The 27,730-nt window shown below is 40.2% G+C and overlaps 2 protein-coding genes across 2 annotated transcripts in view; both read left to right on the top strand.

Moving 5' to 3' along the window:
* The first annotated feature begins 9,376 nt into the window (after window positions 1-9,376).
* Window positions 9,377-10,277, top strand: nhlh2 (nescient helix loop helix 2). Its single transcript, XM_088013209.1, has one exon. The coding sequence runs from the start codon at window positions 9,766-9,768 to the stop codon at window positions 10,138-10,140; it is 375 nt and encodes a 124-aa protein (XP_087869335.1). The 5' UTR covers window positions 9,377-9,765; the 3' UTR covers window positions 10,141-10,277.
* A 14,447-nt stretch (window positions 10,278-24,724) lies between these two features.
* LOC106930351 (vang-like protein 1) overlaps window positions 24,725-27,730 on the top strand; it is a 39,173-nt gene continuing 36,167 nt past the window's right edge. Inside the window, exon 1 of the mRNA XM_015007821.2 lies at window positions 24,725-24,878. The gene's annotated coding sequence lies outside the window, so the exon portion shown is untranslated. The remainder of the gene's footprint in view (window positions 24,879-27,730) is intronic.

The raw sequence follows: 27,730 nt of genomic DNA, 5'->3' as shown, positions 1-27,730 counted from the left end.
CCATCACTCAGCATCGTCTCTGGATGAGCTGATGTCACAACATCCGTAAAATGAGATCTCACACGCGTCCAAGCATTCGCACCCTTTTCTAGGTGACGCGTGCGGCCGAGTGGAGTGGGCGCGCACGCCCAGGATGACAGGCAGCGAGTGGAAATGAAGGATTTGGAGTTCCATCCCGGTACATTATGCAGCAGATGGCGTTCAGGCCGAGCACGGCCAGGCCGCTCCCAGGAGAACAGGAGCGAGAGAGGCGGCAGAGGGGAGGAGAAAACACGAGGGGGGGAAGTGTTGAAAACAGGGGTGAGAGACAAAGCTGATTTTTTTTTTGTTTGTTTCCCTTTCTCTCTCTTTTTTTTTATTTATTTGCGTGAACACATGTTTGTTTCCCCGTTTCCTGACGGACTCCCTCATGGTTCACCTAAGCTGCCTCCACTTTCTCCACCTCACCTCCCCTCTTCCTCGCTCCTCGCCGTCCTCCTCCTCCCCCTCCCCTCCACTCCTGCCCAGCTGAGGCTACACCTGAGCCCAGCCACGGAGGCCCTGACCCCAGATGACCCGCTGCTGAGAGAGGAAGAGGAGGAAGGAAAAGGTAGAAGTGGAGTAAATGTAACAGATTAAGCTTTTTGTTTTTACCCAAGAATCTCCACGTAAAGAAGCAGCTGTACGCCCCAATAAATTTGAGCTGGATTCACACACCACAGCTGAGTTGATCAAATGCCATAATCAATATACACACACACACACTGACACACACAAACACAAAGCGTTCTGCTTAGTCCCCCAGATCTTTGCCCCTGGCGCTTTTTGTTTTGTGTTTTCCGAATTAATTGAGCCAACGCTCAAGTGTGGGGCCAGATGTCACTGCAACCTGTGGGGATTATTAGAAATCTGTTTCCACCCATTGTTTGCGTGGACCCCTTCAAACCGCAATGCCTCGTGCTCTCACCGCTGAAGTTTCAGAGCGAATCGAGTCCCAAACCAGATTGCTAATGTACAAAATAATAGTCTACGAGTTCCAAGAATAAACAGAGCCCACATATCGACATGTGGGACATTTGGGGGACTTTTCTGACTCCACTCCAATGACCGTGGCCTGTGCCCATTGGCCACCAGGGGCCTCCCGTTGGCCTCCCAGTTTGGCCCAAACACCGCCATGCTCCTTGGCTGAGCTCTGGGCCTAATGAACTCATCAGCCAGCTGGAGGCCCTAGATGGAGGGGCAGAGGGATGAAGAGAAAGGAAGGAAGATGGGGTTAGTAGGTTGCTTGAAGGATAGAGGTGGGTGACTGAGGAAAGCTCACCAACACCTTGAAGGAGGCAGGTGCATCTTCAGAGGGGGCCTGAGGCCAAAGTAGGAGGGTCAGCCGGTTGGAGGAAGAGCTGTAGGAAGCTGAGCAGAACAGGGTGTAATGGAGACTATGAAAGATGGAGGCAAGAACTGGATTGATGATCCTTTGGCTCGTGAAAGGAGCCCAGATGAGCAGGTGAAGGTATTATCCCATAAAAAGAAAGTCAATAGTTGGGCTAGCAAGTAGCTTCACATCCTGCTGAGCTGAACTGAAAACTTCAGAACCAGGAAGTATTCATGCCCCATAAACCTCTTCACATTTTGTTGTATTAAAACCAAAACGTTAATGTGTTTAGTTAGAGTTTTATGTGGCGGACCAACACATTCAGTCTTGCCACAAATTCTCAGCTGGGTGTAGATCTGATCTAAACCATTTCATCGTAACTCTGACTCTGTTTCGAGTCGTTGTCCTGCTGAGAGGTGAAACTAAACTTCAGTCTCCAGACTTTCACCTGGGTTCCTCAATTAATAACCTTGTATTTTAGCTACTTGCGTCTTCTTATTAACTCTAGGCACGCATGACATTAACGCCACTGTTTCATGGTGAGGATGGTGTGTTCAGGGTAAATCTGAAGGTCAAAGGATCATAGGATCTCGTGCAATCAGAGCACGGTCTGACATATGTTTGCTGCATTTACTATCTGAGTTATGGGAAACTTTGAATAGGAGTTCAAAGTTAAAGAAAGATGGAAGCAAGACTTGGATTGATGAAGCTCAGATGAGAAGGTGACAGTATCACCTAGTAGTAGAAAAGAAAAGTTGTATCTTCTGTTCACAACTGAGCAAAACTTGTACAAAATGTAAGAATTAATTTCTGATTTGGTCTATCAAGAACTGCATTGGTTTAGTTGGACACAATATTTGAGTGACTTGCTTTGTACAATAATCTGTTTTAGTCTGATTGCTGTTCACTCCTGTGCTTTTGCTCCCATTGTTCTGATGGGTTTCAGCTCCCACTCATGTCATCAGGTGAGACCTGGTTTGTCCTTTAGGGTCCCTTGAAAGCTGCGATTGTACCTTTGCAACCGTCCCTGGAGATTTCAGTCATGACCAACGCCCTCTTGGCTTTTATACCTTCCAGTGAGGGGCAACATGAGCCATGTAGTTCTCATTTTGAACAGTAGACAGAGCTGAAAATAAAAACATTTTCAAGCGTCTTTAGAGGAAGTGCATTTATGATGCAACTCCAACTGTAAACTTTGGCCTCAATCTTCAGGCAAATCTACGCTGACTTCAGTTTCGTCTGTAGGAAGCGGGCATATTCCATCCATAGCTTCTAAAATTGAGCCGCGGAACAGCTTGTAGTTTTCATTTAGGCTCCAAACGCTACCTTTCTGTCCTTTCTGGAAATTAAACATGTGATTTCATGTGAATGTCAAATCACAGCTGGCTCGTTTGCTGACTAATGGTGCCTCTGAAGTCATCACACTTACATCAGCATCATCATCAAGACGCGATGTGTTCACTGCGCAATCAACAAACTCATCATCCTCTTTCTCATCTCTCCCTCTGCGGTTCCCCAGTGTGTTTCTCCCAGCGAGTGTGTGAGAGTGTGTGTGTGTGTGTGTGCGTGTGTGTGTCTGCACATCCACAAGGAGAGAGGGAGGGAGAGAAAGTGAGCACCTTTGTGTGTCCATATGCGTCTGGGTGGCGGCGAATGCGCTGGGCGTCCTGCTGGGAGCACAGATGGTGCCGAGGCCTGCCACGGCAGCGCCTGACGATGGCCACATTCTCACATGGGACCCTCAGCTTTCTGGATCCCACACCTCCTGCTCAGGCTTGAGCCGACAACCCTCCTTCCTCTTCCCCACGTCCAGGGGCCGGGCTCCGGGCCCGCTGCCCGTTCCGCCACCCTGAAAACCCCCCCAAAACGAACACCGCACACGGGGAAGTTGGCGGTCGCACTCTCCCCGGAGCGTTTCCCCCGCGTGCGAGCGAGCGAGAGTCAGAGTGACGTAAGCGATGCAAATGTGAGAAGAGTTAGAGCGTTGTCAAACGCTGAGCTTCTGGGGCTAAATGATCAGTCACAACATCTTCCTCTGTCTCGTTTCCGTGTCCTTTACCCCACTCTGTCTTCATTTTTGTCTCTGAAGTGAATTTTTTTTTGTTCCGTCTTTTCCTTCTGGTCGTCTAATTTGTCCTCGCCCCTCTCTCTGTTGCAGATGCCCCCCGTGGCTCGCCGTCCACCTGAGAGAGGCCTCATACGTCTCCTGACAAAGTGACTAATCCTCCCCATTTCACAGCTCCAGCCCGCTGCTCCCTGCAAATGTTCAAAGCTGAACGTGTGTGTGTGTGTGTGTGTGTGTGTGTGTGTGTGTGTGTGTGTGTGTGTGTGTGTGTGTGTGTGTGTGTGTGTGGGGGTGTGTGTGTGTGTGTGTGTGTGTGTGTGTGCGCGCGCGATGCGTGACAGGTGGGTGCATGTCACACAAGTTCAAGGTGTTTTTTTTGTTGCTGTAACAAGCGACTCAGACAGCTGCTGAGCTTTGAGTGATTAGAGATATAACTCCATCACTGACGCTTCACCTGAGTGACATCACTTCCTGATGTCTTGTTGACAGTTTCTTGAAAATGAGGTCCACCTCCAGATGGAAAAGTTTCTCCTCTTGTTCCCTCAGATTAGAAAGTAATGTTACCCTCAACTTTGAAATTAGCATCTTATTTCCGGTGAATCCACCTCCAGTATCAGGCCTCAGCTGGTGATAGAAGCCGAGGAAGGAATAATCATAACTATAAATCACTGAACTCTGTTCTTGCTGTGTGTCTGCTAGCGCTGATTGATTATGGGAACTACAGTAAGAGGGCGCAGGAGTCTGCGCAAAATTTGTTTCAGAGGGTGATCTTTTTAAAGAAATGGTTCACCCTAAAGTTGATAAAAACCCCCAGAGATGAAGCAAGTGCAGCATCTCCGTGTGTGTGTGTGTGTGTGTGTGTATGTGTGTGTTCTGGTGCTGAAATGTCATTTTTCTCTTTTTAACCCTGATGTATTAAGAGTTAGTAATTGTTATCTTAATTACATGTTAAATAAGGTAACTACACTGTAATTACACACTGGACAGGTTAACTCAATGCAGAACTGTGATGAAAAGTAGAATAATGAGAAACTAGGCGCCTTGCAGTCTTACTCCAGGATGTGAATAAAAGCTACGTTGGTGATCTGATTAAGTCCAAATTAATCCAAAACAACATTTTTGGATTTAATTTCACTCTTTAGAAATTCTGGTAAATATTCATAAATAGTTTGGTGCTATAAAGCAGACTATTGGTAACTTTCATGTCATTTATTAGTCTTGTTGTAACACTTGTCCAGTGATTCGTGTTGCAGTTGCACGTTTTACAGTAAAGTTTGGATTAGAGGGGCACAAATAAATCAGCCACTATGTCACCCCATGGTTGCCGACTTAGCAACTTCTCTGACTCAAACAATTACATTGGCCAATGATTTTTAAAGATTGGTGATCGGTCAAAGAATGAGTGAGTTGCTAGGTAACCAGAGAGCGAGTGAGTTAGTTGAAGCCACCAACCAGTATATATTGCAGGTTTATCTCAATATATACTGTTATTGATTTATTGTCCAGTCCTGTGTTTAAACTGTAACAAGTTCCTACAATCTGAGTCAGTATTATGCTATAAAATGGAGTCACAAAGGCTGCTTGAGGAAAAATTAGTCAAAAACAAAAATGTGGGTCCATTTAGAGACCCCATCTTTCTCACATTTTAGGTTCTGTTGTTGGTTTATAGCTCAGAACTTTCTGTCCTTTACCCCGGTTTTATTCATGTTGCAGATTAATTACCAATGATTCCATGAATGATATGTGATGTTTTCTTAAACAGGCTTTAGTTGCTGCAATTTGGCAGAGAAAAGAGTAAATACCGTGACTAAAGAACATCCATTAGCCGTCCTCTGGTGACTCCACCACCCTGCAGTGTGCTGCCTGTCTCCACTCTCACTACATCAGCTGTGGGATGTAATTGCAGCAGGCACCAACAAAACAGCCTTGGAGGTGTCCTTCGTGTCTTTGGCCCAAAGCCTCGCGGACCGAGGCGGGGTCCGGGTGATGCAGACCACCAAACACAAGCCCATTTCCCTTTTGCTGTCTGTGGAGCAATTAGGAAGTGTGTGTGTGTGTGTGTGTGTGTGTGTGTGTGTGTGTGTGTGTGTGTGTGTGTGTGTGTGTGTGTGTGTGTGTGTGTGTGTCCGTGGGCTCCAGCTGTCAGGAGGCCTCTGTCTCCTGGTCTTGACATGTCTCCAATACACCCCGCTGCGAGTATCTCTGTGTCACACGGACCCCGGCCGGAGCCCAGGGCGAACTGTCCGTCATCTCACACACACACACACACACACACACACACACACACACACACACACACACACACACACACACACACACACACACACACGCACACGTACACACTTTCGTCCCTTTTTTCCTTCATTGATATGGTCCTTCTGGCACCACGGTTGGAACTTTGCTCTCATTCACAGCATGTTTGTCTGGGAGTGTGTCTGCGGTGGCAGTAAACATGGCGGTGGCTGCGGGCCACGCCAAGTCATCCGTGCTTCCCCTTATCGTTTTAATCACCTCGTTAGGCGCAGCTAGTAACCCACGCTTGCTGGCCGCTGCTCCTCCTCTGGAACCGTGCCCTCCTGACCTGATGCTGCTGGTGCCACTGGGCATGGGGCGCTGGGGGTGATGGGGAGAGGAGGATAGATGACGAGCTTTAGGGTTTTCAGATGTTAGCGAAAGCCAGAAAGGTGTTATTTTTGCTTCAAGGTTTAAATCATGCCTAGAAGGAGGCCTTTCGATGCAAGTTTTATGTGATAAACCTAATGAAGTAGAATGAAAGTACTAAAAACTTCTAAAATACTACTACCGTTCACTTTGGGGGTGGTACTCTACAAGCTTTGCATTGTTCCAGATAAGGATCCACCATAAAATTGTATAAATTCAAATTGCGAAAAGAAATTTGCTGAATGGAAACACACCAATTTCAAAATAAAATCATTTTTTTAAAGGTGTGTGCATTAGAATTAGATGTTTTTCCAGCCATATTTCGCTAAACTGTGATGGAAACACGAGTCACATGATCAACAATCAGATGTTACTACTGGCAGAAACGACAAACAAGACGACAGGAAGTGGTAGGATGATGATGGTTTGTTTTTGTTTTTTTCAGACAATGTGCAGCTGGCTCCACCAGAGCTCTCACACAATTCACAAAAAGTTGTGCTGAATCCTTAGCTCTTCTCTAGAATGGCCGACTACAAATTCCCCAAAACGCTGCATACGTAGTGGGTGGGGCTTGTCACTCCAGTGCCTGAAAAAGACGTGACATTTCCTCTTTACATTTGACACTGACATGATTTTTAATGACTTATCGTGTGAACAAGTTTACTCACGTGTAATTTTAATTTCATTCCTTCACTCATGGAAACACTGCTATTACGAAATTGTTTTTTTTTTTTTGACACTAGACAAGATTTCTGCACATTTGTAATGGAAGCAGAGCTATTCAGGTTGGATGAATAGCATCTGTGAAGAGTCACAGTCCTGAAGAAAAGTAAACCTCCATCCCAGTTTAAAATCTTCTACAGCCTCTTAATTTCCAGAAAATGTTCATGACAACCAAACCAGGCCAGTAAACAATTTATTAATTTATTGGTTTTTATGTCTTCATTAAGGAAGATTACTCTTTATGTTTCTCTATGACATAAACATGATTATCATTTTTTTCTAGAGGGGCCATGGCCCCCCAGGCTCCCTCCTTGGATTCACCACTGCTAACTCTTTCAATTATTTTTCAGTCTCAGCTGACTGAAGTGCTTCACAACAAACACAGCATCACAAGTAGATAAATAATAAGACAATTATAAAACTGGCAAAGATACCAAAAGCTAAAACAAAACAATACTTAATTTCAGCTGCAGCGATTTTCAACTCTAACTCTGACCAGCTTTTTTTTTTTTTATAGTATCCCCAAAGCATAATGCTGCCACCTTTGTGTCCTACCATTGGGATGCTGCGTTCAGGGTGTTGTGGAGTGTTTGTTTTTGTTTTTTTCTCTCACTGATGGTTTGCAAGTCCAGTTTTGGCCTCATCCAACCCAGAGCGCGTATTTATTTAGTAATTACTGTTTGTAGATTTTATTTAGGGGCAATCAGGGAAAAGTGGAGGTCAAAAGCAATATGTTTTATTTTACAATTATTCACTTTTCTGTTTGCCTTTTGCATAAAATGTAAGTTTTTCTCCACTCACGCAGCTGAAAATACAATATTCTGAAAAACCGGCTCACCTGGCACAACAGGTATCTGCTTTAGGAACGATGAGAGTTCAGTTTTACCTCCTTCTCTCATTCTGTAAAACATGTCAGGGCATGAAGCCAACATGCATGATAAAAAGATTCGAGTTAACCCCCTCCTTCATCGCCCATCAACACCCCCCTTGCTGCCCTCTCTCGCATCTCAAACAAAACAGTTTCTATTTTTTAATCATTGCTATTCACTAAAAACACGCACACGTGCACAAACTCACAACACGCATTTCTTTCTCTTTCTCTTCTCTTACCCCCCCTCTCCATCCTTTATCATGCACACATCTCTGCCTTCCCTTTGCCCACTACTCCCACGGGAGGCAGAGCGCTTGAGGGCCGAGGGGCGTGAGGAGAGGAGGAGGAAGAGGAGGAGGAGGAGGAGGAAGGGTTGGAGGGAGGGGGCGGCGTTAGACAATGCCCATTCCTCCAATATATTCCGTCCCCTCCGTCCATGAAGTGAGCCTTTATTAGTGAGGATCGTTTGGATCTTATCTTCCACATGACGCGCGGCGGATGAGGAGGAATCAGAGCGACGAGGCGGGGGGGATTTATCTGCGATCTGCTCGACTCCCGACCTGGAAGAGTGTCGCTTATCTCCAGCCTCTTCATCTCCATCTTCCACAGGCGGACGGACCAGCAGCCTCTCTGTCAGCCCAGCTCATCTATTGTCTGAAATCCAACCGAGGACCGGCTGATCCCCTCTTATCGTCACCCTAATCGTTTTTTTTTCTTTTTTTTCTTTTTTTTTTTTTTTTGGTTTTTTGGTTTGTTTGTTTTTTAATTTTGACATTTTTCTGCAGATTTCCTGAACTGATCCCAGGAAGACTTCTGGTCCGTTTTCAAAGCGTTCTGCGATGCAAGTTTCCATCAGGAAAAAGTGACAAAAAGTACTTTCTCTCTGCATTTTCTTTCCACTTCCTTGAGCCTGAATGCACGTCTTTTTGACATCTGATGCTCGTTCGGCTCGTGGAACATGAGTTAATTGGGAATTGGGTTAATTAAACGAAGAACCAAATTGCCTCCCAACTCTCTTTCAAAGTAAGTTAATCATCTTTAAATGTTAAATTTTTTCCCCCATTTATTTTAGCTAGAAAACTCAGATGATTTTCTAACCAGCTTTATTTGTAGTGTTTTGTTTATTAGTTTATTTTGCCATCAGATCTACCTTCAAGTCGCTCCGGCCTCAGCTAAGCAGATGTGTTCATCACACTGTGACAGATGGCCAATTCTGATTATGTTAATTCAGAGGGAAAAATGGCCAGCATCTTCTTCTTCAAAAAAAATATATTAAAAAATAAATAAATAAATAAACACAAGTTGAATTAAAGAAAATCAGAAATACATTTTTAATTTTTGGCTCATATTTAAGGCTTTCCTTTCACCTAAGGTTAAGTTTTTTATTTTAAATATAACAATTTATTTAGTTTAACTTTGATTTATTATATATAAAAAGCTAAAAATATTTCTGAATTAGTTTTTTTTTTGCTTCCAAAGCATTAAATATTATGATTGTTCTGTTCAAGACAGGAGAACACCCACTGAGCAAAGTTCAAATGAATAAAAGTGGAAACTGTTTCCTTTCGTTTAAAAAAGGCCAAAATGTGACTGAAAAGTGAAAGTTATTAAAACCTCTTTTGCTTTTTGAATGTTGATCATTTTGTTTAAACAAACTTAACTCTGAACCGAGTTGAATTTAGACTAAATATATATTTATTTAACGTGTTAAATAGTCATAAAAACACGTCCACGTGTTCGGGAGAGCTTTCCTAAACTTTGCTGCAATTCGTTTTTCTGAGATTAATCACATCAGGATTATATTAGTAAATGTTCTACAGCATTAATACAGTGCTTACTTTTTAGGAAAATAATGCTAAAACATTACGCTAATTTAAATCTATATATTATTTAAGTAGATTTTATGACATCATGGATGTATGGAGGCCCGTTGAGAGATTTCTCCACTGGGGCCTCAATGCTAATTAAATCCTATATTAAGCACTGTTTTAATTTGGTTTATATGGTTTTATTCTTTTCGATAATTTTTTTTTTTTTTTTACATTTTCCTTAGGTTTTCGAGGAGGATCGCCCGCCAACACGCCGAGCGTAAAAATGATGCTGAGTCCGGACCAAGCCGAGGCGGACCTGTCGTGGACCCAGTCCGACCCGGAGTCGATGCTCAACGGGCTCAAGTCGGCCGGCTGCACCTCGGACGAGCCGACCGAGGGCGAGGAGCAGCGGGCCAAATGCAAAGCCGAGCAGCCGCTGAGCAGGGAGGAGAAGAGGAGGCGGCGGCGGGCCACGGCCAAGTACCGCTCCGCGCACGCAACCCGGGAGCGGATCCGGGTGGAGGCGTTCAACGTGGCCTTCGCGGAGCTGCGCAAGCTGCTGCCCACGTTGCCCCCGGACAAGAAACTCTCCAAGATCGAGATCCTCAGACTGGCTATTTGTTACATCTCCTACCTGAACCACGTGTTGGATGTCTGAGTGGGAGCGGACGGGCGGACTGGTGCGGGAGATTTCTACAGAACGCGCAGTATTTTCTAAGCCTTTCACAGATGGTACTTTGGGCAGACATGCTACACTGAAAAAACCGAACTTAGAATTCAACCAATAAAATTGGAGAGACAATTTAGTTGGGTGGAGTTATTATCACTTCTGAGTCCAACTTTTAACACATAAACGATGATCACTGAAATTCTAACTAATTAAGTTAATTTACCTAGTCTGGTGTTAAAAAAAGAAACCATAGCTAAGATGTGCTGTTGTGTGGCAGCAACCGTCTCACTGTTAAAAAGTTCAGCTTGCTAGCAAGTTTCACTGTTGAATATAAATTTACTAAACAAACTCGCTTTTTAAATAAAGCATAACTCCTATGAGAGTTTAATTCAACCCGTGATAGCCTTACTGGTCTCTGCAGGACGAATAAAAAGAAGAAAATGTATGTTTGAATTCAACAGGTATTAAACATTACATTTGAAACCACATAAGTTGATTTAATTTAGTAAATATCCTCTAAAATTTATTTTTGCAGCAGTAGAACATTTATAACCTTAAAGAACTTTTGGCCTTTTTATTTTTTAAGAGTTTTCCACTTAACGGTGTGAAATTCATCTTTCACCAATTATGTAACCATCCATTTTTTCACTTTTTTTTTTTCAATTGTCCAAAATCAGTTAAATAAAATCATTTTTTCCTCTCAGACTTTGATGAGTTAGGGAGAGACCAGCTGATTATTGAGGCTTTTAAGCTCTGAAAGCAATAAAAATTACATGGATGCATTTCCTGAGCGATTCAATGTATCTGCATTCTTGCCTAAAAAAACTAATAAATTCATAATTCTGATAAAACAAAACTGTACAAGTTAAATAAAATTGGTGCAATTGTTTGGATTTATATAGTAAATAGATTTTAAACAGTATTTCTGTTGGGAAATATGTATGTTCACCATATAAGTTATCTTTTAAGATCATTTTGGTGATCTGATTAAAAGTTACCCTGAAAACTACGACTGCCTCAGGTGTGCAAAACTCCACTTGCTAGCAAGTTTGACTTTAGCATTAGCGCTGTTGCTAAACTACCTTAATCTGAACACAATTTTAAATGTTAAATTCCTGCTTGAAATGGAACGTAGGCAATAAAACTGCTTAATTCAACTTTAAAGAAATTTTTTTGAAGCAAATTTCACTTTTTACAGTGCGCGTATCCCCTTTTTTCACTGTGTCAGGCTGTGGGGGGGCATTTTTCACATCAAAATGAAGGGATGTAAACAAAATAGCTGCTTTAGATCTTATAGTTTAGAAGATGTTTTCCGTAAAGGAAAAAAAAAAAATTTCAATGCGTCAAGTGCTACTTATGACATGAGAAATTGTGACCTTAATCATTTTAAAGTGTATTTATTTATTTATTTATTTATTTATTTAATTGCGTTAATATTATTGCTAATTTATTTATGCGGATTACAGGTCTTTCTTTCTGTATAAATGTATATTGTTTGTTGATTCAATATATTTTTAGGCTGTGAAATTGAACGTGGTAAGTAATGGTGTTTTCCTGTTTAAAAAAAAAAAAAGAAATATGGCACTTTCTGTTAATCCACTGCATCTCCTGTTTGCTTTCAATGTTTGTTCGATGTCTCCTTGTTTTGCTTTGATAATGTCTGTTATATCGATCGATGGCAACGATGAGCACTTGAACTGTGGGGCCCCACGGCCCCGTAGGTGTCTGCTTCCCTAAAATGTTGTGTTGGGACGTCATTCAGTTTTCAGATTCGCCTCGTTTTTCTGTCAGTTCATGACAACAAGAGGTTCTGTTGTGATCTCCAGAATGACACCTCTTCTTTTGCTGTGACCAAAAACAAAGTCTGAATTTATTCTCTTCGATGTGCTGATGTTAGGCTCTTATTTTAGAAAACGTTTATTTATTTGTCTCTTCTTTGTATCCTGGAAATTCCAATAAGTAATTTTATAGCAAAAGGAGAAGAAAAAAACACATATCCTCTATCCAAAGATTTTTTTGTCTCTTCAGGGTTGTGTAGGCTTGTTGCTTTATGCAGATTTTTTAGTAGAGTTATTGTGTGACAGCTGGTTTCTAATGGACAGACTTTTTTCATATTTTCCGGTGTTATTTTTAATTAAAAACAAATGCTAAAGAAAGACTCCCTTTCCTATGTTGGGATACGTTTAAAACATTTCAGTTCATTAAACTCCATTAAATATATAAGCTAACAACATGCTAGCTGAGACAACCATGCTGTATGGCAAGCCATTAGTGACAAATATTGGGACTCCCAACCTATCTGTCGTAAAAACCCAAACTTAGTAAGTCCTAAAAACCTCATTTGTATCACTGTTTCATAAGTGGTCCTTTGAATGCCTTCTTTTGAAATTTGCAATGTTTTGTTGCATAAAGCCTGTTCATGAGTGGCAAAATAAGTGGCAGCCAATTCAAACACGCTCCTGCTGGCAGAAAATATTGATTTTTGGCAGCATTTTAACTCACTTTAGTAAAGTCCCAATTCACTAAACCACAGTTGTTGGAAAATAGACACTAAGGGTTTATCCTCTGAGCCTTTAGTGATGCTACACTTGTTATATCTCAACAAGAAATACAAAACTACTGATAAACAGTTTATATTGCCAACTTTTACTATGATTTACTATGATGAGTTATAGAAATATTAAATAATGATATCTAGGTCAGTTGACAACCTGCCTTTCTAATCATAATTCTGGCTTTTTTACTTGAGCTTTTACTGAACTACAAACATAGAAACCCAGAATATAAACCAGAGTATAAATACACACATCTTCACAGGATGTGAGCGCTTTCAGGTTTATTTTATGCGAGTAAACAATAAATGATCTTGGAGATCAAGATTCACAGACCTTGTCCACATGAAAATCGAGTATTTCAATGACAATTTTATATTTTTCCTTTCTAAAACGTTACGTTATAAACATGGCACCCTTCTTAAAAAATGTCTTCAATCATAGAAAAATCAAAACAAAATGAAGCTTTTATATATTAATCAAACAGCAACTACCATCGGCTGTTTCTGATTACTGCTAATACATCATAACTAGAAAAAAGTTCAACCTTTGAACAAAGCTTTCATTTTGTTGGGAGTTTTTTTAGCCAATGAAAAAACTCCTGGACTTACTGATGCGCATTGGATCATTTTTCTGCTTCATAATCCAAACCTGGTTAAGTTTAAGGGCCTGACATTCTGGTGGCGAGCATAACTCATGGTTCCACTTGTTTCTGCTGGTTATCTAGAAAAGTAGCCCAGAGCATCACACTTCCACCACCATGTGTGACTATAGGGAAAGTCTTAGATATTATCAATATGTTTTTGTAAAATGTGAGATGGACCTTTCTGATGTTTTTGGTCAAGAAAAACTATGGATATCATTTTTGCCAAGTTGCTCTCATAAACTTTATGGTCTTTTGGGTTTTATGGGACCTCTTGGATGAGTTGTGGATGTAATCTTGGAGTAATGTTTTTTTTTTAGGCCAGACACTCCTGGAAAGGTTGACCACTGTAATATGTTTTCTACAGCTGTGTATAATAGTTGTCACTTACGAATGGCACCTTATGTTGTCATATGGGTTTTATTTAGGTTTTACTGTATTTGAGGTTCTAAACTGGTTTGACGATTGCTGAGGTTGAAGGTTTGGTCCAAGGGGGGACGATGTCATTGTTTTGTCAGGGCATTAGGGCAGTCCACCATTGTCCATCGTTTTTTTTTATCTTTGAAAATGTTCAAAGTTGACTGGAAACATATATGCTCTCACATCAGTCTCACTGCACTCTCAGCGCGAACCTCTAAAAGCAAAACTAAGCCTTTATAGTTGCACTTTGAGATTTGCATATGCGTCAAGGTTCCTTGGTGCAGTTCTCACCAAAAAGACAACCTTCATAGAGGAACCATGCAGGTGAAGCTGCTATGCAAGAAGACCTTCCAAACAGACCATTATGAGTGAAAGGTGGTTACAAAAATTGTAAAACATGTAGCACATATACGCTACATGTGTGTCCAAGGACGGAGCGAATGATGCGCCATTCTTGCACGGTACATCAATTGCATCAATTCAGTGCTTTAACTATAAACCCACCTTTGCTATTATTGTTACTAGTATATAAAAAGACTTTTAAAATAAAATAAGAAGCAATGCTTAGCCTGGCTGGTGGCAAGCAAAGCCTGGTGGCCCGCCAGGCTTATAATACACAAGTGGAAACCCTGTGTATTATAAATCTTAAACCAATAAAACACCAAACCACAACATGTGATAATAATAATAGCCCAAAACCCTCCTAATGTCTGGCCCAGCACATTTACATTCACCAAACACACATGCTGAAAGGTGGAATAAGTACTTTAGCGTACTTATGAGACATCACCCCTTGTTCACTCTACTGTCCAAACACACATTCACAGCAAGAAAGAAAACCCGCACACACAAACACACACTCAGTGGTCAGCAGCTAAAGGCAGTGGTAGGCTACATATATATATGCTGCTGGCTGAAAGGCTCTCTGCCTCCCCAGAGAGGGGGCAGGTGTTACTCCAGACGAGCCAAGACAACCAAATTACTGGCCGTCTGGCACCTCCCGTGGGAAACCCGGCAAGGAAGAAGGGATGGGAGAGATGGAAATTTATGAGAGAGCGAGAGCGGAGATATAATATTGCCAAATGGTGTGAGCTGCAAAGATCCAAATATTTATAACGATTTGTAAGATATCTGCACGCCTATTCTCATCGATTGTGCCAGGAAAGGCTTGTTGAGTTAGACTGGAAGAGATGTATGAACGCTTTTATCCAAACTACATCGGATTATCAGGAGTTCAACCTTTTTTTGTGAAGCTTGGGTGGCCCAGTGGGAGCTGAACCTTCAACCGTGGAAATGCCACAGGCTGCCTTAATGCAACAGAATGCGTTATATAACAAAATATGTGATTAAAACTACATCCATCCATAAATGTTCTCAAAAAATAGGTTAAGTTTAAATATTTACAATGTAGAATTGTAAAATGTCAAACCTAGAACATAAAAATAAAACGTAACTCAAAACCCAAAACAATTGAACTGAGAATGAAGGAATTCTCTGAAATAAACCCACTTAGCTTCCACACTAAAGACACATATTAAAAATAAGAACCAAAACATATTTGTGAATTTCTTGCTGAAATTTTTTAGACATTATATTAAAGACTATTTTATTCCCTTTATATTTATCAAAGCATTTGGTCAGTTCTACATGACTGACCAAAGTTATTTGGAGCCAATTTGAAGGACCTAAAGAGCCACATGTGGCTCCAGTGCCACAGGTTGGAGAACCCCGGTTTCATTGGACAATCGTTAGGTTTGAAGTTGTGCCAATCTGTCAGATTTTACATGATGGATTGAGTTGTTCCAGTTTCACACATTTACACTGAGATTGAGAAACATCTAACCTCTCACAACTTTTCTGTTGTGTTAACTTTACTTCGGGGTGGCAGGTTAAAAAGGGCAAAATCCAAATGCAAACCACAACATCTATGTGTGGCTCTGCAGTCCTGGTTTTGTTTTTTGACCTTCCATCTGTCAGTTTGTGACTCATCTGTCAGGCTTTCTTCGACTTTTACCTTCATCTGTTGCAACACCCGCTGTGAGCACTTACTGGGCAGTGGAGCTAAAACAAAACCAGTAAACCAATTTGATCTTCCAAAATACAAAACCTCTTGTTGATGAATTTAGGTGTGTTGAAGAACCTCAGCACTGGAGTCAGAATTCCCAACATCAAAGTTAAATATGGCTGCTGCTTCATATAAACAACACAGGGTGTGTCCAAATTCAGTTCCTGGGTCTTTCGAAGGCCACATATGAAGGTCGACTACGTCACAGCGATGCAACAAAGGTAGTCCAAATTTGTAGAGTCTTCCAAATGTGACCCACAAGTGTGTCCTTGTCCCTGTATTTGAGGTCTAGTGTACCTTCACTGACCACCCTATCCCAAGAGGCATTGCAGAGATTTTGTTCTGGGTCCTTTTGAAGGACGCAGCTGCTGAATTTGTATACATCCATAATTTGGTATTAAGTATTACAGAATTTTATTTTGTGCTTCTGATGGTTTGAATGTCATCAAATAAGCAAACTTCTTTTAGATGATGTGTTCCTATAACACTTAAACTTAGAATTTTGAAAAATACATCATTGCTTGTATCGCTAACAGGAGCTAGCCTGGTCACTTTTGTTCTGTGACATCATTCCCTGATACAAGCTACTACTTCTGAGGCAATCAGTGCATGATATTAGAAATAAAAAAAATAGCTAGCTAGTACATGTAGCTGATTTGATATGAGCCTAAGCTAATGTAAGCTAACTTTAACGGTAGCGGACTGCAAAGCCGGAATTTGAGGGCCAGTGTCCTGCAAGTTTTAAATGCATCACCACTCCAACACTTCTCAATCAAATGAATAGTTAGAGGCAAGGGGAATATTAAAAGTTCAATATTAGCGAAGGCTAACTAAAAATTACATTCCAGAATGGTCGGCTAGCATAGCACCGTTAACACGCCTGCTTTCGTTCATTTGACAAAAACATACATTAAGTGCTTGTAACAGCCTACAGCAACAGGGGGTGCACTTACTTTAAGAATGCACTTGTGTGTTAGGAATATATGCGCATATGTGCATGTTCAGGTGGAGGCAGAGCGACGTCAAAGATGCTACAGTTGGCGGTAAAACCTGACTTTTGGCTGAGAAGCTTACATCAAGTTACAGGAACTATCTCTGTAAGGTGAGAACTTGTCTGTTGCTGCACATTTAGGGGAGTTAATCAAGAAGCTAGTAGCACCTTTAGCCTGAAGAAATAAGTTTACTCATGTTAAACCTCAATGCTTTCATTGGGTTTGGATGATAATGTGAATAGTATCTTGTCATTTAGAGCTGTTAGATTTCATTTGAATTTTGTAGATTGTGACCTACGGAAATATTAGGACAACCTTTGGACAACCTTTGTGGTGACTGTTTGTCCCCTTCTGGTCTCTAGATGTGAAAACTGCTGAAGTCGTACCCAAATCACTTGAAAGGTGGATTATTGTTTTGTTTTTTTAGGAACGCTTGTACAAGTTCCTCTTGCCTCTATTATCATCTGCTTCTTTGTAACCTCCAACCTCACGTTTTTGTGTTTAACTAGTATAAACCAGATTTTACAGGCCCATTGTTCCGACCTGACAGGCTCTGTATTTTAGGCGGCTTCTGTCAAAGGGAAAGAAAAACCAGTATGTTTCATCAACAGATTGTCCTCTTCAGAACACAAAACAAGCGCTGTGATTCTGGCATGGCGGGCTAGACAGACTTCTGCTCAAGCTTATTGAATGGACGGGTCCATCTGTACGCTGCGATGGAGCACCACCAGGCCCATTTGTGCCGTTCATCCCAGAAGCTTCCGTAGCATCGGTACTCTTCAATTTATTCTTTAGAAAGACCCTCAGAAAGAAAAGTGACAGGCGAAGCCCAGAGCGCTGAGGGCGCTGAACAGCCTGGCTGACAGTGTGGCCTCTGTGTGTGTGTGTGTGAGAAAGTAGCACGTTTCCACCCCCCTACCCCACCCTGTCTGCGCGGTGTGGCTTATGTAATGGTGGAGGCCGAGGACTGACCATATGTCAGGAGGTGTGTGCAGACGGCAGGGGATTATACATCGGCCATTAGCAGCATTTGGACATCCTTCTCCTCATAATCATTCAGGTACAGGCCCACTCAAAGCCTGGAGGAGAGCGCACACACATTGATCCACGCTCATTTGATCCTGAGTGCTCTGTGTAAATTGGACAGGGAGAAAGAGTATGACAACAAACAGCCATATGTTCGCAGTACGAGCGACAACATTCGGGGCTTTTTGTGTTTCCGCCCTCTCCTTTATTCTCCGCGTCGCAGGGTATTATGGAAGGAGGCAAGAAGTCCCTCGTCAATATTGCAACTCTGTTTCCCTTCTCTGGCGCTCACGCCCCGGTGTGTGCGTTTTCAGTTTGAAGGGTGTTCGTGCTGCAGAAGTACAAAGCCAGGTCCATGTGTTGAAATGCAGCCCGCGGGATGGGCCGTATTATCCCTGCCTACTTCACCAGCAGGGTCCCGGGGCTCGAGCTGGCTCGTGGCCCTTTGTCTCCAAACAGATGGAAATGGGCAGAGGAGGGAAGAAGTGGGGGGAATCGGGAGGTGGAGGGGAGAAAGAGTCAGTCTGTTCTCATTAAGTGCTGCATTGAAGAAGACGTCCCCCCACAATGCGTCAGCAGCCGCGGATGGTCCCCCTCTCATTCAGCCTCATGCTCTGACCATCTGTATCGCAGGGGTCTGTCATAAGGTGTGTGCGCACGCATGAGGACCCGGCGCACGGCCCAATCTGGAGAGTTAAAACCGAGATATTCATTAGGTTTCAATTTGGTTAAGAATTTTTTTTTTTTTTTAAATCCAATTGTTGGGGCTTTGTTGAGGAAATCCCACTGGATGCGAGTCACCATGAGTCAGAAAGGGAGTTTATTCAGCATCCTGCTGTCCCTTTTTTCAGCCCCAAAGGACAACACACGTCCAACCAGGATGTAGATCCAGAGTTAGTCAGTCATAAAGGAAGATCTGTTTGGTAGGTATTATGCTAACCATTAAAATTACTCACATTTTATATAGCATAGTAACTTAGATGTTCAATAATAGGTGAATCTTTGTGACCTGTTACACTATTACGTCTTCGATTCTGAAACTATTTTAATTCAGAAACAAGAAAACAATGATTTTACAGAAAATAAGGATATAAATTTAACCAAATTGCTTCAACAGAGAATTTGTTTAAAAGAGTGAAATAAGTTTTAAAGTCAAACTTTTTGAGAAACATTTGTAGAACATAAAACTGTCGCTAAATCTAAAAAATGTTGAACATATTCACAGGTATATGCGAGTTAAGCGACTGCTTAGGGCCCCAAGTGCACCAAGCAACAATTATAAAATATATGTATATAACATTTAATAATAAAACTACATGGTATCACACATGGAAAAACAATTTTTATATATATTTTTTTATATTTAGTACACAAATAATGGATTAATCTCTTCCTGCTAAGATATCAAACTATTGTAAATTATTGTTTAGCTGATGTTAATTTAAAAATTGTACTCTTAAATACCACTCTGAGGCTCAAAATACTTTTTTTTAATATAGTTACTTCTGTAAGGTTAAATAAAATCGATAGCCAAATTAACACTGGCTTAAAAATTAACTAGTGTAATTTGTAATTGAAGCGAATAATTGAAGCGAATAAGTAATGTTACACACTTAGAGTAGCTTAAGAAAAGTATTTGCTGTTGATATCTTGGAATGGGGGGGAGGGCACAAATATAATTTTGCTTAGGGCCCTAAAAAGGCTTGTTTCGGCCCTGCATTCGGCCCGGGATCGTGATGTGAAAACCAGCTGTGGACCCCCTCCCTCTGCATGTATGCGTGGGGTCTCATAAACTCCATCTCTTCCCACTTCGTCTTCATTTTTACACGCTTCCATTTTTCTCCCCTATTTACCCAAAAACCCCGCTAAACTCATAAACTCCACGTCGTTGAGGGGGGATCCATCCATCTTCCGGACACCAAATCGAATTGATCTCCGGAGGGGGGCGGGCGGGTCGGCAGCGCCTCGCTATCTCAACACGAGCCATCTGCGCGCGCTTCCCGCGTGAAAAGTGACAGCACGCGCTCCCGCTTCTGCTGCCGCTGGTCGGACGTCGTTCGTGCCTCGGAGCCTCGCGTTTCCATTCAGTTGCTAACGAGATTTCAAAGCTTTTTCTACAGCTAATCGATTCAAACATAGGCAGAGAGCTTCACTGTTATCCTCCTTTTTCTTTAAAAAATAAATAAAATTGATATAAAATACACAAGGGATAATTTAAACCATAAAAAATAACATCTAAACGTCAAACTGTAAGACAGATGTCGAAATTTGATGTACATCTGTCATCCGCCTCTGATGCAATGGCGGACTCTTGCCACATGGTGGCACGCTAATCTTAAACTAACATCCTTTGGCATTCATTTATAAAGCAGCAGTGGCCAACTCTCATGTAGAATCTCCATCGTTAAACACTTAAAAAATAATAAACTAAGCAAATATATTCCACAAATATAGCTGAACTTTACTGTGAAAATGGGGAAGAATTGCTAAATTGTTACAAGAGTAACAATTTAACAAGAATAACTTGTTACAACAGTAACCATTCACGTAAATTGTTACTCTGGTAACAATTTACTTAAATTGTAACAATTTACTTAACTTATTACAAGAGTAATTGTTACAAGGGTAACAATTTAACAAATAAAATTGGCCAATTTACCTTATTTCCACTGTATTTGAATCTGTTTATGAATTCAAATTGTGTAACTTTAGGAACTTAAATATATTTATTAGATTTTGTTACATATAAGCCAGTTTTTGAAATGTACCTATGAAAAAAAAACTCAAATGTTTACATTTTCTCATATTTTACTTCATTATTTCAAATTGGTATGCTTAACAACTAAAAATATTTAAATAAATTAAATTGCAACCAGATTTTTAAATGTACTTTAATAAAAATTATCAATGTCTAAGTAGAAAATCAGAATAAACAGCTAAAAGACACTTCAAAATAATTAAATTGAAATACATTTCAGAGCTAATAAAAATAGAAATATATGATTTTACTAAGTTAATGATTTCTCTAATTTTTAAAGAGAAAGTTAAGTGAGTTTAGCAGCTAGAAGATGATAAAATAATTGGTTGGAATTAGACAAATTTATTAAATTTTACTAAACAAACTGAAGCACAAAACACGGCACAATCAACAGTTTGGACCGAACAGGAAAATTTCTCAATCCAGAATAATTTTTTCTAAGTAAACATTCAAACATTTAAGCTTATATCAATATCGCAAATAAGGATTTTTGATTAAAGAACCATAACTAGCAATGAAAAAACTGACTAAACTGTAATAGTCACAAAATTCGTTCTAATATGGAAGTCAGTCTCTCATCTTTCATATATGACGGGTGTCCTCTTGGGAATATAAACACGGAAGGTCAGGGGTCATGTTCCAGTCATGACCTCTGCTATGCTGCAGCAGATCAGATGTATTGAAGTGTTTGCTTGTGAGTAATGGTAAAGAGGCATTTCAAAGGAGGAGAAAAAATTGATTTTTATGCAGGCATGTAAATGCTGCAGGCATCTGTTGCCTTGTGTTTTATAAACAGGCTGAGATTGGTTTATTTTGTGACAGAATAAAGAGTAAGAGAAATATGAGAAATTAAGAAACGTAAGGCTTGTAGTGTACTCTTTCACAATATTACAATACTAACAGCACAACATGCTGTTTATCTTTACTAACAGGAAAAATCAAGCAAAATATTGACAAATAGTCATATTAAGGTAATGCTACATCATCTCAATTGGTTTTAAGTCTAAACTTTGACTAGGCCATTCCAAAATCTTCATTTTAGTATCATTCCAAGGAATTGCAGGTATGCTTTGGATCATTTTCCTGCTGTGTAAACTGAACTATCTGGTGGTAGGACATTCATGATGCTCCTTTTTAAATGTTAGTGACATTGTTTCTAATCTGTTCCTGACAATCTTTAAATTGTGTAACGTTTTAGATCTTTTAGTTGACTTCCTGTTGGCAGTCAAGAATTTATGGCTAAAACAGCGACTGAAATAGTGGAAATTCAAAATCCTTTAGATAGGGATGCACGGTATTATCGACATATCGGTATCGGCTGATATTAGCTGTAAAGTTTAATATTGGACATCAGTGGCCAAAAGGGAAATAACCGCGGAGAAAAAGAAACCCCATCAGCAGTCCATTGTACAAGCTTTGGATAACTATCAGTATTGGTATCGATTATCAGCCAAATGAGTTTTAGGATATCGGCATATCAGATGTCGACCAAAAATCCAATATCGTGCAATAAATGTACAGCTACACAAAAGAAACTCTACACTCTCCCAAAATAAAAATTCATTATGAGTAGATAATTATAAACAATACAATGTTCGATAAAATACAGTACCTTCAGCAAAGACATAACAGAGGTGGGTTATGGTTTCAGTTTTTGCGAGGAGCTAAGAAAACTTACTGCCAAAACAGAAGCAGTTATTGTCAGTAAATAAAAACAAAAACGTATCACTCTAAATCAGTTTCATTTAGTGCCAGATCAAAAATTTGAATGTTCTTAAAGGTCCGGTTGTGCCAGAATGTATTGATAAAACCCATGAAATTGTGAAAATATCGATAAATAGATAAATCCATCCAGGATTTTTTTTTTTTTTTGTTTCCTTTGTAATAAATTCACAGATTTTTTGGTGCTAATTTAGAAATATTTGTAAGGACTTTTGAGGAAGGAGTCACTTAAACCAAATGTTTTTGGCCAATTGTGAGAAAAATTTGAAGTAAAATCTGAAATAAATGTGGGAATCTGAAGATTTTGCATTAATTTTGCGGCTTTCTGAAAAGACTGGAGTGACTTATTGATGTAATTTGGAGTCTAGAGGGCCACATAAAAAGCTACAGCGTGCCAGATTTGGCCCCCGAGCCTCGAGTTTGACACATGTGCTCTAAATGATAGCTACCTCATTTCCCTCAGGCAGTTATCAATTTTGTTCATTTAATTTGTGAAACAACCAAAACTAAGCACATTTAAAATGGTCAGTGGGCAAATGGATCAGAACCCTGAGTGAGTAAACTTACAGTCTAAACTGGGTCAAGCAGAGAAGTAATGTCCCAAAGCAAACATGATGTTTGCCAAGTCAGAATCCACATCGTCCTTCCAAATGGTTAATCCAGTCGTCACTGATACGAAAAAGAAAGCTTTCTAAACCCACCCGTGTATTTGATCACTTTTACCTAACTGAATCCTGTACATTCAAAACATCTGAATGACATAAACATGAATTCAGAGCAGAATATTACACAATTTTGTTGTTTTCATACTATCAGGGGAGGAGAATAAAGACTAATTTGTTAGCGCTCTGTTTTAAGAGGCTGCCTGAAGGCCTCACTGGCTTCATTGTGTCTCTTTCTGTGACTGAGTCTGAGCCAGATTGTTATCGCTCAACTCTTTGTTGTGCTGCCGTGGAGCGAGTGTCAACTGTTTGCTTTATTCTGCTTCATGGACTGTGACGAAAACATGAAAACATGAAACGTGTGGATAGTTGCACTTAAGATACAGTTCCTTGGAATGCATTCATCTTTGCATTGTAGTTTAGTTTTATTTTGTTGTGATTTTTTTTTTGTTTGTTTTTAGAGTGTGTTTGCTAGTTTTTATTACTTATTTGTTACATATTGTTAATTGTTTATTAGTTGTAGTAGTAGTTTTAAGGTTTTCATACTTTGGTTAAATTTTAAGTGCAGAATTCACCTAAAATTTTACAATATAGTACTGTTTTGTGACATTGTTTACATCAGTTGGGTATAATGAATACTTAAGGGTAAATAACATTTTCAAAAAATGTATTTAGTTATTATTGAACAGCCAAGTTACTTGTGTTTTCTCCCAACTTTTGCTTTTGTCCTGCCAATTTCAGATCAATTCGAAAAGCTAATAAATAGATTCATAAACACAAAAATGAAGGATATTATATCTATGTTTTCAGTATGTTTTAGTTTTATAAATGATTAATATAGTTTCCTCATTAATTACCTTTTTTATTTGTTTCAGTTGATGAAAATGTTTTCTCAATTTCAGTTTTTGTTAGTTTTAGCTAACTATTATAACATCTGTATTCATACATCTTGAACTGTTTTTCCACAAACGTCACTGGATTTTTTAATTTTTAATTTTTAAACATATGCATTATATTTAATTTTTATTTTTAGCAAATGTTAAATATCATTGTTTTCCTTCCTCTTCACAATTATTGACTACTTTTATATGGAGCCATCACTTAAAATCCACCCAAAAACGCTTTAAATTTTGTGTTTGTAACGTATCATCCTGTAAGAAAAAAAATTCAGAGGTGGGCAAAGTACCCAAATATTGCACTCATGTAAGAGTAGCACTATGTCAACGTACTTTTACTCAAGTAAAATTAAAAAAGTATTTGGCAAAAAGGCTACTGAAGTAACTGATCAAGACATCAATCATTTAATGTTTAAAAATTACTTAATCAGATGGAGCAAAATATAAAGTTATGTGGACATTATGGTATTTTAAAGACCAAAATCTAAATAATTTATTTATATAACATAACTACAAAAAGTCTAAAAAAGGCAAATGAAACATAAAACTTATAAAACCTTAACAAAAACTGCTGAAGTTTGTCTGTGTCTGGTCTATTTTTGGTTAAAACACGTTTGTTTTTCATTCAGTGGGTAGAAAGTCCAGAAATTTTACTCAAGTAAGAGTAGAGATACTCCATAATAAAATTACTAAAGTGAAAGTAAAGTAATTTGTTCCCAAACGGTTACTTAAGTAAACGTAACTGGTTATTACCCAACTCAGGGTATTTAGCTGTTGGTGTATACGTGAAACGCCCCCTACCGTCATGTTGTGCTACTGCACCACCCCTGTCTTCCCGAGAAGCTCTGCCCCCTGTGAAATTCCTGACTGCCAGGGTGATTCCTGGTTACCACGGGCTGCTTCCTACTGTACCTTACCGCGAAGTATTTTTTACAACCACTGGATAAATTTCCAACTACGGCACTGATATGATATCTCCGCCGATAAGGGGTGAGTTATGTTTTTATAGCAGCTGATTTACTGTCAGGCGTGTTCCTGCAGATGTGTGTGAAGCTCAGCCTTGTGCGTTATAAATGTCCTGTGTTAATTCCCAACGCGTTTAAAAATGTGGGTTAGCTCGACTAGCTGCTTGTGCTAACATAACATTAGGGTGAATTTAGGCTCAGTGCGTGTTTTTAAAGGAAAGACTTAGGAACACGCCCTTAGTGTGTTTCCTACCTGTATGAAAGGGAATGCTTTCAACTTCAAGTGAACGCCTGAAACTGGAACAGAGCGCACAGACAGCGGCGATTAACCGTATTTATTCACATATAGACACATTGTTGAATGTCTTGCTAACACATATGCAGGTTTCAAGCGTTTAAATCGAGAAGAAAGTATTACAGACACTACAAGACTAGAGGAAAAGTGAACAGTGCTTCTTCCCACGGTTGAATGGATCCGCATAACCCGGCTGGTGCACCGCAGCTCTGCTGTAAACTGTAACCTGCGGCGGCGGAGTTGACGCTAACTAACGCAATGTAGACCTTCTAGTTCCCGAAAACCATCTGTAAAAGGAATTTAAACACGACAATGTGATGTAAAATATTTTTTTAAATTGTAGTTGGTGTTATAAATGTGTTATAAAGAAAAAAAAAACATGCTTGTGGTGAGAGAAACCACGAAAGAGGTGACGGTGGGGGAGGCGGAGGGGTACCGGAGGCCACGGTGAAACCGGGGAGTTTCCTGCCTACAGGTTCGCCCGCCACCGGGTCACAGGTAGGGTAAAGCAGGGTTAATCTGCCCCGGTCAGATGGTTCAACTCTCTAAAATCCATATAACTCACCGATAATTTGTTTGTAACCTTTATAACTACACAACATGGTCAAATTCTCAGTGTATTTAGTTATAATTCTGTTCACATGAGGAGTAATGCAACAAGTGTTCTTTCTAAGTAGCAGAAAAGTCACTAATCGAGTCCTTATCTAGTTTGTATAATATTTACCCCTTCCTAAATCTAGTTTTAATCTCAGTAAAGTAGTTTTTAAATTATTAATTCATTTATAAATGGCAAGAGGATAACCAAACCTAACTACTGGGCTAGTGCTCTGTATAGAAGTAATTCTCCTCCTTTGTGAATCATCAACTGACCTAAATTATCCAAAATGTTGCAGTTTAGTCTCACAAACCACACTCAGACCTAATGAATCAAAAACCATCATATAGAAGCACATAGAACTTGAGTCTAAAATATTTCAAAAAGAAAAACACTACTCTGATCTAAATGATTGGAAGGAAGTGACGCAGAATTTTCTGTTTTCTTTCTGAATATACTTACAAGTGCGGCAGACATTTGTATTCAGTCCGTTTTTACTCTGAAACCCTCAAGTAGCATACAGAGCAACCAGTAGCCTTCAGAAGAAGTATACGTGTAATTTATAACCCGTCAACCTAGCAATATTAATGTAAATCTTAGATGTTGTCAATTTTTTTTTACCTGAAATCTATGAAAGCGCTTTTGTTATCTGATAAAAGTGAATGAATGTGTGGATTGAGTTGGAAAATCAGCCGATGACCCTTCATTTTGATTGGCACTTCACAATTCAATTATGCTGCCTTTTCAGTGCTCTTGATTTTAACTTCTTTTGGTTGCAATTTAATATATTTGCTATGAAAAGAGGAAAATACATTCTCCTTGCCATTTTCTTTTAAACACTTGCTCATGCAGTCATCAACATCCGACCTCTTAGCAAGGATCAGCACTCACTAGTTGCCTAGTAACGGCTGAAAAATGCAACAGGTCGAGGCCGACTGTGAATGGAACATCGGGTTTGGATCGAGTCGCCGTGACATGGCTTTTGCTCGCTGCAGATGGGAGTTGATAGTGATCTGTAATTAACATTAGCACAGGTGCATGATAAGGAACAGGCCTAACTGGTCAGATGTGGATTCGGAGTATCCAGTGTGAGCCCCTACTCTGTTTGGCGTCTCCAGCATTTAGTCCGGTGACACTGGAGAATGTTGATTGAATTCCACAGAATCGGCGGCCTTCGTTACCTCAGCGTCCCGTAGAGCAAGTGACCGGGTCAGGACTTCCGCAGTGACTCGTCCTGGCATGTGTTGTGACCGCTGCCATTGGTGAGTTACAATCCCCGCCACAGCCCCCATTCGCTCAAGTGAAGGCGTTGCATGTGCTGGTTGTGTCGTGTTACAGCGTGAGGAGATGTGTTATCGGTGCGATAATAGAGGCAGCGCTATGAGGGTGTTATGGGGGCAGGAGGTGAGAGGGAGAGCTGTCACTGAGGCAGGCAAATGAACTGCATGCTGGGAGCTTAGAGTAGAATCTTTTCTCACATCAGGTCCTAATTATTATGCCAGTCAATAACTACAGGAGAGATTTTTCAGTCATTTTGGCATTTTACCAGCTTCCCACAATTAGAAACTGCATTTGATCTGAGAGTTTGTTTTATAGACTCAATATTAATAGATCTTACATCCGAAAGAACTTTCAATAATTTCACTGAACTCCAAACGAGAACCGCACAGCACTCTGGGAGATGAAGGCAGAGGAAAGACTTTAGCCGCTCAACCTCTCAAGCAAGGCTGATGGAATCAACTAAGGCTACGTTCACACTGCAGCCTCAAGTGACCCATTTCCGATTTTTTGTCAAATTGTATTTTTTTAGTTTGGATTTTTTTTCTCCAGTGTGAACTGAAAGTGTCCTGCATGCGCAGTAACGTCACACATCGAGAGCGTGCTCAGTGTTTTGCCAGTCTGACTGCAGCCATCATATTAACAACTTAATCCTCATTATAGTCTGTTATGGTTGTTTTTCTTTCTGCATCAGGAGTAGGGACATTTG

This window comes from Poecilia mexicana, unplaced genomic scaffold (genome assembly GCF_051168715.1).
Source record: "Poecilia mexicana isolate PSO_F unplaced genomic scaffold, ASM5116871v1 scaffold_2, whole genome shotgun sequence".
Lineage (NCBI taxonomy): Eukaryota > Metazoa > Chordata > Actinopteri > Cyprinodontiformes > Poeciliidae > Poecilia > Poecilia mexicana.
The sequence above is the reverse complement of the archived record's forward strand: the minus strand, read 5'-3'. Positions and strand labels throughout refer to the sequence as shown.

Bases quoted from the DNA above. Each gene is read 5' to 3' on its own strand.
- nhlh2 (XM_088013209.1), top strand. From the start codon at position 9,766: ATGATGCTGAGTCCGGACCAAGCCGAGGCGGACCTGTCGTGGACCCAG.